Source organism: Arvicola amphibius, chromosome 3, assembly GCF_903992535.2.
Source record: "Arvicola amphibius chromosome 3, mArvAmp1.2, whole genome shotgun sequence".
Lineage (NCBI taxonomy): Eukaryota > Metazoa > Chordata > Mammalia > Rodentia > Cricetidae > Arvicola > Arvicola amphibius.
In genome coordinates this window covers 176,555,764-176,574,035 of record NC_052049.1, presented here as the reverse complement: position 1 = coordinate 176,574,035, position 18,272 = coordinate 176,555,764, and the positions used below count along the sequence as shown (strand labels likewise).

Genomic DNA, 18,272 nt, shown 5'->3' with positions numbered 1-18,272 from the left:
GGAGCAGAGAAGGGGGAAGAATCAATAGCATCTTAAGTCCAAAGTGAGCAGAGACTGGGGGGGGGCAATGTGGACACGGAGGAGAGGGATTCTCCTGAAACAGGAGAATCGTGAAGCTAGGGAAGGTAGTATGTGTTTGTAATCCCAGCACTTAGGAGGTGGAGACAGGAGGTCTGGACTTCAAGCTATCTATCCTCAGCTACAGAGAAAGTTCAAGGCTACCCAAGGGTTCATGAGACCTTGCCCTTCTCCCCAAATAAAAGAAGTAAAAATAAAAAGGGAAAAGGGTTGGAGGAGGAGTCACAGGAAACAAAAAATGAAGAGATCAATAAAAAATCAAAATGAACCAGGCAGTGGTGGCACATGCCTTTAATCCCAGCACTCGGGAGGCAGAGGTAGAGGCAGAAGGATCTCCGTGAGTTTGAGGCCAGTCTGGTCTACAAGAGCTAGTTCCTCAGATCTGATCATCATGGAAGAAAAAAAAAAGAGCTAGTTCCAGGGCAGGCAACAAAGAGACACAGAGAAACCCTGTCTTGATAAACAACAACAACAACAAAAAAACAAAACAAAACAAACGAACAAACAAAATTGGGAGCAACAAGGAGGACAAGTTAGGAATGGGCTGAGGATTACATGGGAAATAAAGAGCCAGAGGGAAGCATGAAGCGATAACGACTCTTGGGGAAGGCTGCCAGCGCACTGGGAAGAATGGTGGAAGAAAACCAAGGATGAGTATGACTGATTGATGTAAGCAGCGCCTCTCAGCAAGGGAGGACCTCCCTCCCCACCACCCGATCCCCACCCACCGCTGCAGCCCCAACTCTGCTCAGGAGGCATACTCCCACTGGCAAAGAAGTGGCTATGGGTCCTGTTACACAGCAGTCAGAGGATTCACTGGGGGCTGGGCGGAGGGAGGGGGAGTCTGGAAAGACAGTCAAAGGCTGGTGATGGGAAGAAGCCAACGTTTAAAATATCATCCTTTTGCGAGGATGGAGACATGGAAGGTGTCTGGGCACGGAGGGAGAGGCCAGGGATGCTGCCTGCTGCTGTCTCCAGGAGACCACAGGGTAGTTGTAACCTAGGACTGCGTAGCAGAAGAGAGGAGACAGTGAGGGGAGGGTGGCGCACACAAGTTCCAAGCGGCTGGAAAGGAATAGCCAAACTGAGCAAGACTGGAGAGAAGACACTGACAGAAGACACAGCAGAGAAGGTGCCCGCCTCACCTAAGTTTGCAGGCAGAGGCAGCAACAGTAGTGTCACAAAACAGGTTAGGACCCAGTGACTCAAGGATCCAGGCCAAGCGCCCAGGTCACACAACGACGACGTAGCCATGAAGATGTACCTATGAGCTGCGGAGACAGCTCCAGCGTGCTATCACGTGCCCACATCCCGTACGTGATGACGTCTTAGACACGTGACACGATGGCACCAAGATCCTGACCGCGCCTCTTCAGAGCCTTCAGTTCTCGTACCTGGACCCAATCTGGTCCTTAAGGTGAGTTCAGATCCCTTGACTGGGACGGGATCTCGGATTACAGAACTGTGAAAGCACCCGCAGTGTTCTCATAGTGTGGCGGGGCATCCAGAGCCACTGGGGAAAGATTCCTGGGCCGGGACGGCATCTTGTGGTCCAGACTCAGGCTATTCTCTTGTTCTCTGGGCCTGTCGCACGAGTTTCATGGTAAGTCTTGACAAGGACCAGGAAAACCCCCAAACAGAAAATAACATCAGTAAGGAAGATGGTTCTGAAAAGGTAATGGATGAATTGGATCAAGACTAAATCAAGGAGGGGGCACAGCTGGGGCAGGATGCTGAGTCAAGAAGGGCAGCTGTCCTGGTTCACAGACCAACAATATGAAGGAGTGTCGCCACTTGTCTGTGCCTGGCCTTGGGCGTAAACGGGGCTTTTCACAGAGGGGCCATCTCTTTGGATCTCCAGAGCCCAGCAGAGATTGTGAGATGATCACCAAAATTCCTGTTTAGTTCCAGGCGTCCAGCAGAACTCCCCAGACCCAGGCACCCAGACTGGCATTCAAACATTGTTTGTGTGTTTGTTTTTGAGACAGGGTTTCTCTGTGTAACAGCACTGGCTGTCCTGGAACTCACTTTGTAGACCAGGCTGGCCTCAAACTCACAGAGACCTGCCTGATTCTACCTCCCAAGTGCTGGGATTAAAGGCGTGAGTCACTGTCACCCAGCCAGTATTTTTTTTTTTATTTAACAGCAGTGGTAGCAGCCAACTTGATCTACAGAGTTTCAGGAAGTCAGGACTGTTACACAGAGAAACCCTGTCTTGAAAAACAAAGATAATATTAGTTTTATTTTTTATGTGTGAGTGTTTTGTCTGTGTACATATCTGTGCACCATAGTATGTACGTGATGCCCACAGAAGCCAGAAGAAGGCATTGAATCCCCCAGGGCTGGAGTTACAGATGGTTAGAAGCCACCAGGTAGGTTCTGTAAATCAAACTTGGAAGCTCGCAACCACTAAATCATCTCTCCAGCCCTACCCCACCCCACCCCACCCCAGTTTGGTATTTAAATGTGTTTGGGTGAGTAATCCGTGCCACTTACAAGTCAAGGTAGGCCAGAGAAGGCTGTCCTGCCAGCATTTGGTTCCCAAAGACAAAAGGTGGGAGGGGGATTAGAGGAGACTAGTGAACACATCTATAGTGGAACCCGGTAGGAGATGGAAGCTGTACGGAATGTGATGAATCTCTCTTCAAGTCCTCCTGACTTCGGCAACATGGCCTTTGGAAATAAAATCAGATGAATGGCGAGAAGAGAAAGACAAATGAATAAATAATTTTAAAAGAGAGAGAGAAAAAAAGACTGCTTTCCTTTTTTTTTTCTTTCAGAGACAGGGTTTCTCTGTAGCTTTGGAGCTTGTCCTGGGACTAGCTCTTGTAGACCAGGCTGGCCTCGAACTCACAGAGATCCACTTGCCTCTACCTCCCGAGTACTGAGTTTAAAGGCGTGCGCCACCACCACCCGGCCTGACTTCATTCTTACTCCCAGTTCCTACCTGTCCTGAGCCCTTGCTCCTACCTTTGAACATCGTACAGCACAGCTAAACTCCCTGCCCAGATGCTGACAACTACGCCAGGCATGTAGGGAGCAGGATTGCCTACCAAAACCACCTATAGGACTCAGGTCTGAGCTAGCCCAGCCTCATCTCTTCCGTTCCTGACTGCCAACTGTAAGGAACTTCCTAGGCATATGGGGGTCCAGTTCTCTGAGCGGCCAAAAATTTCAGGTGAGCAGAGCTTCAGAACACACAGGACACTCTCCAAACATTTATTCAGTGCATATTTGAAATCTCCCCCACTCCAAACTGCCTCGACACAATTTGGGGTGACCCTGGTTGTGGCTACTAGGAAACTGAGGAAGGGGTGCCAGGCAGCAGTATGAGGTAGGGGTTGTGCATTCACTGACAGACCCCCACATGGGGTACAAGGGAGTTTCTGCCAGCCTCGGATACTGAAGTCCCAGCTCCATACCTCTGCAGGGAGCTGGCAATGCTCCTCTTCCCTCCCTCCCCTTTTCCAGCAGTCACTGATCTGTCTAGACCAATGATGGCCTCTCTTCTTGGCAGATGTCCTCTGGAATGTTAGTAGTCACTGTGCCCCTCCCAGCTGTCAAGCTGGCCCTCCAGTTGGATCAGTTCACTCTATTCCCACCAGGCAGGTCTGAGACGAGTGACCACTGTCCGCTATGCCTCTCCCCGGGGCAATGGATCCTGACTGGAATCTGAAAAAAGGGCCAAGAGAGGAAGATGGGATTGGAGAAGAGGCCTAGTGGGAGACTCAAGCCAACAGGAAGAGAGTGTGCTGAGGAAATCACAGCATCACCAAGATGGCCAGGTGCAGCACCAGAGACAGGTGCAGGACCAAGACTCCCATGGCGTCCGTACAGGAAGCCGGACTTAGAATATCTTGGATCCATGCATCGTATTCAGCGATGTCTGTGTAAACCAAGGGGACAGGGACTTCGTCACAGTTGATGCCCCAGCTCACAATTCCCACCTGGGTCCAAGTGTTCTCAGATTCACAGACAAGGGGGCTCCCAGAATCTCCCTGGAAAAGAGAAGAAAGAAACCAACTGTAGGAGTGGAAGAGGTAGCAGGCTGGCTGCATTGCTGGGGAGACTTCCTCCGGCCCAAAGGCCCAAAGACTCTTGCAGGCCTAAATTCTTCCCTCCCTCCCTCCTTCCTTCCCTCCTTCCTTCCTTCCTTCCTTCCTTTTTTCCTTCTTTTTTCTTTTTTTCTTTTGAGACAGGATTACAGGGTTTCTCTGTGTAATAACCCCAGCTGCCCTGGAACTCGCTCAGTAGACTAGGCTGGCCTTGAACTCAGAGATCCACCTGTCTCTGTCTACCGAGAGCTGGGATTAAAGGTGTGAGCCACCATACCCGGCCCTAGAGTCTTTTGTTTTTAAATATTTATTTTATTTATTTATTTATTATGTATACAGTATTCTATCTGTGTATATGCCTGCAGGCCAGAAGATGGCACCAAACCTCATTTCAGATGGTTGTGAGCCACCATGTGGTTGCTGGGAATTGAACCAATTTGGAAGAGCAGGCAATGCTCTTAACCGCTGAGCCATCTCTCCAGCCCCTCCTCCAGATTCTTTTAATGGCTGAGATTTAGCAGATAAAAAGCTCACGTGAAAACTTGCCCATCCTCTGAGCAAGGATATACCTTCTTTGATGACCAGGCGACAGACACAAGATGCACAGCCAATCCAGCCCAGCGGAACAGTCACAGACTGACATTTACCTTGGAAGTCCCTAATCTACAGATACCAAACCCTTTCTAGTGAATGTCTAAGCCTGTCAGAACTCATAATCCGCAACTGCATTAGCCTTGGCCTCTAGAGTATGTAACCTGCAGAGCCCTTTCCAGCATCATTCCCATGTCTAGTTAGACTGCTCTGTCCCGAGTCCTCAAAAACATTAAATATCTTGAGGGTCATCCTTGCATGGAGGTCCTGGAATCTTTACCACAGTCTTAGATGTTCTCTCTGCCCTAATTCCATTGAGTAGCCTCCTCCATGGGTCAGCTCTGCTGCCTTCAAGAGCTGGAGGCAGGCCAAATTTCCCCTTCCAGTGCAATTCTGCACGGCCCTGACCCACCCTAAACCCAAGGACCTACAACCAGCCACCTCAAACACACCTCCCTCCTTACCTCAGGCTCTGCTCAGGACAGGGTTTCTGTGTAGTCCCGGAACTACAATTACATGTGTAGACTACACTGGCCCCAAACCCAGAGATCCGCCTGCCTCTGCCTCCAGAATGCTGGGATTAAAGGAGTGCGCCACCACACCCAGTTTCAACTCTAACCAATTTATCCCATTGCTCCCAATGCACACAAAACTTCCTTCAGCATAAGACCTCTGAACCCTTATATATGCCTGTGCCCCATCACAACAGTGATACCCTCCCCTTTCCAAGAAATTCAAATGTGCATCCGCTGACGGCTCCAAACCCCTTCTCAAGAATACAGTCTTATGCAGAGGGAAGAAATGGACCTGGGGATCCTAGAGGTACTCATAAGAAAGAGCTTCAATTTATCTCCTTAGTTTTTGCCTTCCAGAAATTTTTAATGCCTATGTTACAAGGCTGTGATATGGGTTAACGAAGATTATAAAGGGCAAATGCTCACATTGGCATGGTTGCGTGCCACATAAAACTCAGTACAGAACATCATTTTCTATTATGCTCAGATTTAAATGCTTTAGCAGGGTCCTTAGGTAGCAAAGGCTAAACCTTTTAGAAGGACCAGGCCTGGCCAACTCATGGGAAACCTTAACTAAGGGGTTTGTACAAGATGTAGCAGCAGGGTTTAATGGAGCATGCCTTCTACTCCAGTGTCAGAAGGCAGAGGCAAGAGGATCTATGCCAGTTTGAGGCAAGCCTGGTCTACGCAGAGAGTTCCAGGGTTACTCAGTGCAATCCTGTCTAAGAACGGAGGTGGTGACAGCAAATAACTCGAGCCTTTGAGGTGGCTTTAAGGGGCCCATAAACTGACCCAACAAAGACTCTGTCCTGAGTCATGCTGGCCACAGATCATCCCTTTCATCACGAGGTTTTTAGATGTATTTAACCGACTCTGGAACAGCTGATTACAAGGCTTCTGGAGAAGAATGTTTTGCCGGGCCTCCTGGAGGAGAGCTGAAATGAAGACTGCATCTACAGAAAGACAATCAAGGATCTGTACCAGAAGATTACAGGGGCTACCAGCATCTGCCCGGTGCCACCGGGTGTGTGAATATACAATTGATCCGTTAAGACAGACAGGCCATGCACTGGACACCTGTCCCAGAGGAAACACAAGAAAAGTATTGCCAGCTAGAAAATGACAACCAAGCATCCCCCAGAGTCTTTGCTGCTCAGCCCAGGAAGGAGAAAGCTTAACCCTTTGGGGGAAGAACAGCTCAAATCGATTAGTATTACTACCCCATCCCAAATATAATTTGGACAGAAACCATCACGCCTGTCACCCAACCAACCAGGTCCTGACACAAAAATAAAACCCTAACACAGTTGCAATGCGCTCACTCTCAGTGTATTCGCCAGTTAGAAACTCGCCCCTCCCCTTACAGATCAACCTGAAGCACCAGGCCGTCCCACCTGCCAGACTCACCGTTTTCACGGTTCCAGCCGGTCACCCAGCACCATGTCCCGTTCTTCACTTGGGAGGGCTCCTCAGCAAGGCACACAGGCTGGATATGTGAGGAGTAGTTCACAGCAAAGGACAGCAGAGCAAGAGCAATGTCGCTCTTCATGGTTTGAGAGTCAAAATTGGAAGGATAAATGATGTCTTTGACTGGGACGAGAGTCCGATTTACAGATTCAGAAGTCAGCACATTGTCTCCCAGCATCACCTTGTATTCCTCACGGCTGCAAGGGAGGCAGAGGTCCTGGAGGATTTACACCCCCTACACAGGGTGCTTGCTTCCCAGCCTAGCCTTCTGTGGATGCCAAGCATCAGCCCTCCCTCTCCTCCCAAACCACACCCTTCTCCAGGACCCCTGATCACCCTTGACCACCCAGCAGTGCTCCAAGTGTGGTTCTTAGACCACAATCATCTGGAAACTTGCAAAAAAATGAACATGTTCAGGTGTCACCTGAGACTGGACACGAATCCTGAACTACCACTCCTTTTACAGATGGGAAGGAAAAATGTGTGTGTGTGTGTGTGTGTGTGTGTGTGTGTGTGTGTGTGTGTGTGTGTGCCTGGCTATCCTGAAACTTGCTCTGTAGACCAGACTGACCTTGAACTCACAGAGATCCACCTGTGAGTGCCAGGATTAAAGGTGTGTACCACCACTACCCAGCTAAAATATCTTTTTGTTGTTGCTGTTTTGTTTTGTTTTGTTTTGGGGGGGACAGGATTTCTCTGTATAACAGCCTCTGGCTCCCCTGAAACTCGCTTTGTAAACCGGGCTGGCCTCGAATTCAGAGACCTGCCTGCCTCTGCCTCACAAGTAAGTGCTGGCATCACCGCCCGCACCCCCCCCCCAAAAAAACTCTTAAGAGTGAGAGACAGGACACAGCTGGATCAGGATCCCCGAACAAGGTCCCCGAACACTTACTCATAAATGCAGTGGGCCGCAGTCAGCACCCATTGGTGGCTGATGAGGGACCCTCCGCAGACATGCTCATTTCTGCTCTGCAGGCTCACCTGCCATGGCCACTTCCTCACGGCAGATGGCCTTCCGTGACTGAACTCCATGATTCTACGGCCACATGCTTCTAAAGAGAGGTTAGAAGTGAAGCCAGCGCTCCACACCTCCATCCCATTCCACATAATGAAGGTTATCCTCAGAAAGGGACTACCTCTCCAGCCCTCCCCAGCCCGACTCGTTTGCACTTTGACCTCCCAGACTGGCCAGTAGAGAGCTGGCACCAGTAGCAGTACCTGCAGCAAACGGTTCTTCTGGAGAGCTACTGCTGGATTCCATAACACCTTCGGTTGTGGTCGGTGAAGGAGTCCCTGATCCTGGAGTCCCAGTGGGGTCTGGAGACACCGGAGTTAGCAAAGGATCTGAAATATTCAGGGGTTTCATGCGGTTCCACCGTGCGGGAACCTCTGGACTTGTGGGCATCACTCTGGAATCCTCCCTGGGTCCGTAAGTACTACCTAAGGAAGAGACCAACAGGAAAAGTTCAGGCAGAGCCGTTCCTGCGCCTGCGCAGCTGCTTGCTGCTGGCTTGACTGTCCCAACAGCATCAGCCCTGCCACCAACGCCAACACCATCACCATAGTCACCCCCACCCAAAGCCCAGCTCCATGCGGCCACACCTCCGCCACTGCTACCACCCGGGACCCCAGTCCCCAGCCAAGGCCTCACTGAACAGAGGCTGAAGAAGCTGAAGCCAGACCAGAAGGGTCAGGAAGCCGCCCCTGTCATCCCTCCTGAAGCCACCCATTTAGGCCTTGGGCTCAGGCAATCCCTCTCCTGGCACTCCCCCCCAAGCAGTGGCTCGTGCAGGTCCAGAGCATCTTTCTAAGATCCCTGAGTCATCGTTATCAAAAAGCTAACTGGGCAGCCCCGTCATGGGAGCAATTTTGAGGCGCTCTACATCTTATCAATATTAAATACAAAAAGGGGCCAGAGTTACTGCTGCTCTTGCAGAAGACCTGGATTTGGTTCCCAGAACCCACATGGTGGCTCGCAACCACTCATAACTCCAGTTCCGGGGGATTCTGTCTCTCTTCTGACCTCCTCAAGGTGCGTGCACGCACACACACACACACACACACACACACACACACACACACACGAAGACAAAACTCTCATACACATAAAAAATAATGTTTAAAAAATATTAAATAAAAAGACCATCCCAGTCCCGGGCAACATAACCTCCTGACAGTTTGATAATTTCCTTTTAATCTCTGGTGGTAAAATAGGACCATATACAAAACACAGAAATAGACAACTTTGGTAATCAATGTCAAGTGACTATGCGTGTATCTACAATCCAGGTCAAGGCACAGAACTCTGCAGACAGTGCAGGAGCCCCTCCACGTCCATCCATGACACAACTGGAGGCTGTGCTCATTAATGCTACTTTCATGTGACTATTTTCTGTAGTCCCCACACCCAAACACGCTTCCCCGCATGCTGCCCTTGAGTCTGGAAGGGCTGTTTTGCACTTCATATATCCCTAAGAGACGCTGAAGACTGTACCTTCTCCTCCTGCCCATCACACTTCGTGTGTAGATGACCCTGGATTGTTTGGCATGTTGTCTCTGGAAAGCTAGACTCTGAATTGCACTCTTTCTTATTCTTCTCTCTTTCCAGCGAGTCCGCAGTGGGACCCAGGTCCCGGCCCCCTGTCAACCAGACAAGTGCTATATTCTTTTATTAGGAGAAACACAATGTCTACATGGTTTTCTTATTTTAATATTTATTTTTATTTTATATGTATGTAAAGTGTACTGCATATGTGCCTGATGCCCATGGAGGCCAGAAGAGGGCACCAGACCCCCTGGAGCTGAAGCTATGGGTGCCATGTGGGTGCTGAGAACTGAACCAAGATCCTCTGCAAGAGTAGCCAGTGCTCTTAACCGCTGGGCCTTCTCTCCAGCCCCACTGCATGGTATCTTTCTGATTTTGTTTTTGTTTTTCAGACTTTACAAATGGTTTGATGTTTTGCCTAGAAACACTAATCCCTCGGGGGCGTTGAGAATAGTGATCTCACAGTTTCAGAATTTTCGTTCGTTCATCAGCTGGGAAAGTTTTATCAAGAGTGTGGCTATTAACATGTTTTACAGGTTTTTAAAAATTACAACTGTCTTCCCTTCTGTGGTGGATTAGAAAACTCAGCCACAGTATTTTGCATCTTTACCAACCAAGAAATGGAATTCATCCAGGTGTGGCAGCTCATGCTATAACACCAGCAATTAAAGGTAAGAGGCAGTAAAAAGTCAAGTTCAAGGCCCACTGGGCTATATAATGAGTTCAAGGCTTCCCAGTACTAAAGTCAAACCTTGCCTCATTCTCCCACCCTTGTTGGAGCTAGGATGGCTTTGTGATCTGCTTCTACCAACAGAAGCAAAGTTGTGCAACTTCTGAGTTTAGATGTTAAGAGTCCTTAAAGTATCTGCCTTCAGTTGGGTGGTGGTGGCACATACCTTTAATCCTAGCACTTGGGAGGCAGATGCAGGTGGACTTCTGTGAGTTCGAGACCAGCATGGTCTACATAGCAGGCTCCAAAGCTAAACAGAAACCCTGTCTTGAAAAGACAAAGATTTTTTAAAAAGTGTCTGCCTTCACCCATTTTAGACAGCATCCTGAGGGCCCTGGTCTTGCTGGAGGATGGGAGCCTTCTCCAGCAAAGGGAAGCATCCAGACTGAACTACTCAAGACCATCTAGGACACCAAGTTATACTTTATAAAGACTTTGTAAGCACTGAGTTAGCAAATACTTTATCATTGCTCTTATTAGAAATTCAGGCTTCAGGCTGGAGAGATGGCTCAGTGGTTAAGAGCATTGCCTGCTCTTCCAAAGGTCCTGAGTTCAATTCCCAGCAACCACATGGTGGCTCACAACCATCTGTAAAGAGGTCTGGTGCCCTCTTCTGGCCTGTAGGCATACACACGACAGAATACTGTATAGTAAATAAATAAATAAATAAATAAATAATTTTTAAAAAAAGAAATTCAGGCTTCTGCTCCCGTGAGTCTCTGCACACAGTGTTCTCAGTCAGCATCTCACCCGTTTCTAAATGTGTTGCTCTGTAAACAGCTCATGACATCCCCTCTGTTAGCCGACGGCACTCCCAGCCTGCAGCACTTTAACCTGTGCTTAAAGAAAGCCGCCCCAAGAAAACATCTCCATGATATCCATCCTAGCTCTCTTGCACTTAGGAATGCTAAGCAGCATCTCAGATTATTGTTGAGGTTCTTTGAAATTGAAAAAAAATACCAGCAAACCCCACAAATATGTCAGAAAAATGTGGCGGTGAACACGTGTTTAAATAAAGCCCAAGGAAGCCCGGAAGTCATCATGCTAGTCAGCTTTCTCGAGGCGCATGTGTACCAGATGTCTGTTTTTCCACTGCTCTGTGAATGTCCACAATAAAAGGTTGCACGTAGGGGAACACCACGCTGTGTGAGGTCATTTAGTTTGGGATGCTATGTCACCAGCAATGGACCCCTCAAACTTGTCCTGAAGCATCCATTATTCCATTTTTGCCAAGCATGGCTCCTGGAAGCAGTCTTGCCAGCCATGAGGGCAGTGGCTTGGGGTGTGATGTCATTGAGAGATCCCACATCAGAGAACAAGGGGGACAGGGTTGTCAGTTCAGGGGAGTTGAGCTACAAGCAGCTATGGCCGAGGTCTCTGCTGGTCACCCCAGAGGCCCTTCTAGAGTCTTTCCAGATGTAAAGGACTGGGCCTTCCCCCGTCTCTCTCTCTGCATACCAGTGATTTTTCTCTGGGCTGAGCCTGGGAGATGTTAACTGAGGGGGCGAGTTCCTAGCAGTTCCAGGTGCTTTTTCTGAGAAGCTAACACTGGGTCAGTTTCTCAGAAGTGGAGGCAGGTGTGATTTCTCTACCAATGGCACCTAACGGGTACACCACCGCTCACCACGGAGAGCCTGTTCTAACAGGTACACCACCGCTCACCATGGGGTGCCTGTTCTAACAGGTACACCACCGCTCACCACGGAAAGCCTGTTCTAACAGGTTCACCACCGCTCACCACGGGGTGCCTGTTCTGACCTCACAGGTACACTACAGCTCACCACGGGATGCCTGTTCTCACATGTACACCACCGCTCACCACGGAGTGCCTGCTCTGACCTCACAGGTAGAGCACCGTTCACCTGGAGGGCCTGTTCTGATCTCTACATGACTCATTCGGTTAGGATCCCAGTGGTTCCTCTTTTTCCTTTGTGTGTGTGAGTATTTTGGCTGCCTGGGCCCATGGGTGTCAAATAGATCATCAGATCCCCTGGGACTGGATTTTTAAGGATGGTTATGAGCCACCGTGTGGGTGCTGGGAACTGAACCCAGGTCCTTTGAAAGAGCATTGAACCATCTCTCCAGTCCTGACCCTAGTGGTCTTTACTAGTGATCTTGCTGTCTGGAATGGTGGGAAATACCAGGTTCCTGTAGGCAATTCCTACTCAACACCTATACATTTTTTCAAGCCTTCTCTCTGGGCAAGCCTGGAGGAAATGGTGTTTCAAGATCACACAACATCTGACCACTAGAAATGGTCATCTGCCTCCAAGTGCAGGGGACCTGATGCTTCTTCTGGTCTTTGTGGGCACCTGCAGACATGCAAGCAAAATATGCGTGTTAAAAATATTTTTTTAAATCTTAAAAAAGGTTATCTGCAGATGATATGGGAGTGTAGGAGAGGGGCTGGAGAGATGAGTGAGCAGTTAGGAGAAGTGCTCTTCCCCAAGGCCTGCGTTCGATTGTAGCACCTGCACACAGCGCACAGCCATCGCCAGTCCGGGTACTCAGGAAGCTGAGGGAGGTCAGTCTGATATCTAGTAGTATCAGGCCAGCCAGGGTTGGAAGTCCCTGGAGGCCAGGCCCTGCCCCAGGACCTCCAGCCACCAGGCTCCACCCACAGAACACAGAACCCGTAACTGCTGGGCTCAGTCCCTCAAGACAGAAGTGGCCCAGCTCTGCAGAGTAAAATGTCTAAGACTAGTTACAGAATCCCACCAATCTCAGGCCACCCTGGAAAGCTCTACCCCAAGAAGCCCTGTAGAAAGCCTGCCTCTCGTTCAGCTCTTGGCTATTTCTCTCCCAAGCATAGGCAGCCACCCATTTCCCCCAATACATCTCTTGTGTGAGGTTTGTTGTGTGGTGTGGCTTTGTGGTATTCCTCGACCCCCGACTGCCAGGATACCTTTCCCCTCAGAGCTGTAACACTTGCATTGGAGATAGCTTTCCCTTCAGAACTTTAACACTTACATGGACCACACAGCAAAACCTTGCATTAAAATACAAAAACAGGGCTGGAGAGATGGCTCGGTGGTTAAAGGCACTTGCTGTACTGCCTGAGGGCCCGGGTTCAGTACCCAGCACTCACATGCTGGCTCACAACCATCTGTAGTTCTGGATCCAGGGGATCTGACACAGTCTTCTGATCTCACGGGCAACAGGGCGCACACAGGACGCCCAGACATTCATGCAGGCAAAAGACTCATACTCATAGAATAAATTCAGTCATGATTGCACATGTATACACACATATCACAGCTTACTGAGCATATTAAGTGAACACAGTTTATTATCTGTTTATTACATCTAGAATAACAAAGCTGCTGAAATACATTTAATTACTACACATAAAGATGTTTTGTTATCAATAATACCAAAGGAAGAAATTATCAGCCTGCAGACTAATAAGCATTAAATGACAGCAAAATCTCCGACCTGGCCCCACCCCACAGAGTCTTACAGTAGTTTCACTCGTGAGCGTTATCATCATCTTTTTAATTCGTGTGATAAAGTTGACATACACATCCAAACCAAGCAAACACACGGCTTTGGTAGCCGATGTACAGTGGCACTGCCTGGATTGCAATCAGAGCAAACCACACAGCCAGGAAGCCCTCCTGTGTGCCCCGTAACAGGTCCATACTGCCCTCAATGAAACGTCAATTATAATTGTGTCATTACTCCCGTGCCTCTCATCATGGCTGTAGCTCTCAGACATGTTTCCTTGGGTGCTACCCTCTAGTAAGACTCTCTTGCATTTCATGTATCTATAGAACCATGACTACACGGTACTCAGCCTCTTGAACGTCACCTGTAGAAGACCCTGAACCCTGACATGTGGTCTCCTACAGTCTGGACTTTGTGCGTTTTGCTCCAGGTTGCTCCTCTGCATCCTCTATTCCCTACTTGTCGACAGTTACGCTTCTACAGTTCTTTTCTCAACAAGAGAATTAATGCTGGATTCTGCCACTGAGAGATATGACATCAAATGGCCTCCTCTTGCAACAATGCAGCCAGTTTACCTAGAAACTAATTCTTTTGGCTTGGAGGTGAAGTCTCATAACCCTGCCAGTTCTCTCTCAGTCACTGCTGGGAAGACTGGGACCAAGGACTTAGCTCAGTGGTAGAGTTTTGCCTTGTATGTATAAGGCTCTGGGTTTGAGAGCCACTACTTCAGAGAAGAGGGAGAGAGAGGAAGAGAGAGGGAGAGGGAGAGGGAGAGGGAGAGGGAAAGAGAGAGAGGCGATATTAGGGGTTCATTCATTTTAGAGGTGTTAAAGAATTTTTTATTATCCTCGATGTGGTGGGTTAGAAAACATGGGCATAGCATGTTGCGTCTCCATCTGCCAAGCATGTAAATTAGCCAGGCAAGGGCCTTTAATCCCACCACTCAGAAAGCATGGACAGGCAGATCTCCATGAGCTCCAGACCAGCCAGGGCTGTTTAGTGAGGCCTTGCCCACCCTCCCGCCCAAATCAAACAAACAACATAGAAAGAAAAAGAAATGAAATTCATTTCACTGCTATCATTAAGTCTGGTCTGGCATTAAGACATTCTGGCTTTCTTACGATAGGGTATGGTGGAACCCTGGTTGGCCTCCAACTCGCCAAGGTTGACCTTGAGTTTCTGACTCTCCTGCCTGCACTTCCCAGTGCAGAGAGTACTGTACACCACTGCGCCCAGTTTGAGGCCGTGTCAGGGATCAAATCCACAGTTTCACACCTGCTAGGCAAATACTCGACCAACTGAGATACACCTTCAGACCAACTGTGACTTATTTTGGATAGACAAAATGTAATAGAAGAAAAGTTGCCCAATTTCTTAATGAGACTAGGTATTGAGAGTCCTGGCAGCTTCTGCTTCCATCTGCCTGGAACACTGTCCTAAGGCCAGTTACTAGAAGACGAGAGCCCTCTCCCAGGAAACAGAGACATCCTTCCCCATACTCTCAGGGAGCTATTCACCACAGGACAAGACCAGTGTGGGTATCATGGCCCTGATAGAGCTGCCACACGGAGTGCCAGAGACCTGCACACCCACCGGAGCAGCAAGCATTGCCCACTTCCCCTGTACAGTTGTGAGATGCACAGTTGGATGTGGCCATCCACAGGAGTCACGCTTCAAACTGTCACAGTGAGCACCAATCCACTTATTGCTCCTAGGAGAAAGGCAGGCTTAAGCCCCAACAAGCTGCTGAAAATACCCTCATTAACCAGCCATCACACTCCACAGCCCATGTTTGTGCATTTCTGCAACCTGCTATTGTGTGCACTCTGTTAAATGACTGGATTCAGAGCCAACAGCATCCTAAATATCTGAGGGAAGCTGCTCCAATATACTCCCTTTTCTCTTTGAGGCCCCTCACTTCTTGTCCTTAAGAGCCATGGTAATCAAATTCATCATTGCTATGGACAAAAAACTGAGAGAAATGAGTCAAGGTGAGCAATTATTCCTGTGGCTCCCAGTCTCTGAGAGTTCCACCTAAAATGGTGAGAAAGACACGGTGGAGCTGCACACGTCGAGGCAGTGTGTAACAAACACTGGGAACACAGGGAGGAGGTAAAGATACGGCCTTCAAGGACACGTGCTCTACGGCACATCTCCTCTGGCCAGGCCCCGTCTTTCCCCACCTCTCAACCACACCGTCATATTATGGATAAATTTCTGGCCCTCGTGATCTAATCCTCTCTGGGCTTGCTCTTCAGAGATGTGCTTCATCTCCTTAGAATTTATTAATTCAAGCTGTCAGTCAAAAGTGTCCTCCCTGTGCTAAGCAACATTTCAACAATGTGGTTGGGGCCTTTAAAGTCATCAGCAAAATCTACCATAAATGTAAGGGAAAGGACGTGGTTATGGAGATGGAAGATGCTCGTTTAGACAGCGAGCTGAAAGAAACCGAGGAAGCAGCATGGCAGTCTGTCTTCACTGGGAGCGTGGGTACCGGATGACCCAATGTAGTGAGAGCTGCGGGCTGCATTCCTGCTGCCCGGATCCCAGCCTCCTGGCTAGCTTATGCCCCGAAATAACAACACACAAACTGTATTCATTTAAACATTGCCTGGCCCATTAGTTCCAGCCTCTTATTGTCTAATTCTCACATCTTGACTAACCCATTTCTAATAATCTGTGTAGCACCACAAGGTGGTGGCTTACTGGGAAAGATTCAGCATGTCTGACCTGGTAGCTGGCTTCATGGCAACTGTCTCACTGAGGAGAGGCATGGCATCTGCCCAGAGAGGAGAGGCATGGTGACTGACTAACTTCCCTTCTTCCCAGCCTTCTGTTCTGTCTACTTCACCCACCTAAGGGCTGGCCTATCAAATGGGCCAAGGCAGTTTCTTTATTAACCAATGAAATCAACTCAAACAGAAGACCCTCCCACATCAACCCAAAGGTCACCACTGTTCCGTACACATCTACAGTGAAATGACGGAGACAGGAGCACCCTGATCCATGCGGCCACTGAGTCTGAAGTGTTGTATCACAAACACATTAGATTCTTCGGGTCTGGTGACACTCCTATGGCCCCACCTTTTGCTGGATAGAGTACACCCTCTGATTAGTACCTGCATCTTACTGTGACCCCACGAATCCCTGCGATGACAGAAAATAGTAGGCTCCTATTAGAAATTTCCTACTCCACACATTTATATTTCAAGCATTTCTCCAGGGAGCCTGGTTTCCTTTTGATGGGCCACAAAGTCTGACCACAGGAAATGGGCATTGCTGTCACTTGCCCTTTACAGCCAGAAACTGCATCTCTAAATGTTTTGTTACTTTTGTAAAGTATAATAAGTTCAGTAGGCCCATCTACCACTCACCTCCTCTTCTTCTGCATTAGCCATTATGCCCTGTCTCCATGGGTCTCCCCAGCAAACCCCTTCCTACCTGTGACCCACATCTTACATAGAGTCCTACACCAGTGCCTGACTTAGCAAAAGTAATCCACAAACATTGGCCAGGAAGAGTAAAAATGTCAGCATTGGTATTTGGTATTCCGTTCCCTCAGGGTGGATGCCTATTTTTCCCCTCAACAATGCTTAAGCTAAATTCCTATTCCCTATGCCTAGAAATCCCTCCCATAGCACAGACCAAAGGACTCCCTCTTTGGGAGCAGGGGATGTATCCCTATACCTTTGCCTACTCTATTATATTTTTCCCCTCACTAAAGCAACCTGGAAAGGAAAATGGGGCCAGAGCAATGGGCTGAGAGAAAGGTGCAGGGCCACAAAGGACCCTTGAGAATTCATTCACCCATCCTCTCATCCAAATGACTCCTCAACTCCTTGCTCTGGCCCAGGAGCTGGAGAACAGAAGATAAACAATGGCTAGAGGGTGCCCGTGGCTCAGAGCAACAAAATGTCAACCTGTGGAGACAGAGAAAATCAGGCATGGGGCCTACAAAGTCAGGGGAACCCAGAAGGCACATCACATGCTGGTCTGAGATGTGTGCTGTGGGACTCATGGGCTCAGACCACCCACCAAACTTAAATGAGACAGAAAGCCTCTAGGATTTAACGGAAACCAAATAACTTCCCTAGATAAATGGGGGCCCATGTCTCTTTAGAGTATGCTATAAGCAGTCAAACAGTCCAGAACTTCAGAAACATATGAGACACGTTTATTCAGTTCGTATCTAAAAATCTATCCTCTCCAAAGCTGCATCAACACAACCTAAGGTGGCCCTGGAGGTGACTGTAGGGTACCAAGGAAGAGAGCACCAGACAGGACTGCTTCCAGGAATCAAAGGTAGAAATAGTTTTGTACTCACAGATGGATTCCCACTGGGGTGCAGGGAACATGCTGTCAACCACAACTGAGCCAGATGTAGAAGTTCCAGGCTCACAGCTCTGCAGAAAATGTGCTGGGCCTCCCGCCTCTTTGTGAGTGATCGTAGAACTCAGGTACGGCAGAGTCTCGGGTAAGAGCTAGGAAAGCAGTTAGGTCTAGTGGCTACTCAACACTGACGATGTCTCTCCTCTCCAGATGTTCTCCAAGGCCTCCATGAGTCATCTCCTTCCACCTGGCAGGTCAGAGAGTCCTCTATCTGGAAATGGTTCTCTCTCCTTCGCTCCAAGCAAGGCATAGCCCTCGTACAGTGGTCACTGAGGCAGATGACCAGAGCACCGGTCAGGACATTTTGCAAGTTCCCAACTTCCTGTCATGCTCCACTGAGGCAATGGATTCTGAGTAGAATTTGAAGAGAGAGCATTGACAGGGAAGGAAGGTTAGAGGAGAAACCTAGTGGAGGCTCAGAAACAAGAAGACAGTGGGCTGTGGGGATCACAGGG

At 48.9% G+C, this 18,272-nt stretch overlaps 1 protein-coding gene across 1 annotated transcript; it reads right to left on the bottom strand.

Moving 5' to 3' along the window:
- Positions 1-3,839: 3,839 nt before the first annotated feature.
- On the bottom strand, positions 3,840-8,436 carry LOC119808812 (putative inactive serine protease 43). The gene is made up of 6 exons (XM_038321270.1): positions 8,358-8,436; positions 7,925-8,146; positions 7,599-7,758; positions 6,647-6,903; positions 6,032-6,192; positions 3,840-4,076 (listed from the first exon to the last, which is right to left on the bottom strand). Exons 1-6 carry the CDS (start codon positions 8,434-8,436, stop codon positions 3,840-3,842), a joined length of 1,116 nt encoding a protein of 371 aa, XP_038177198.1.
- Positions 8,437-18,272: the final 9,836 nt, after the last annotated feature.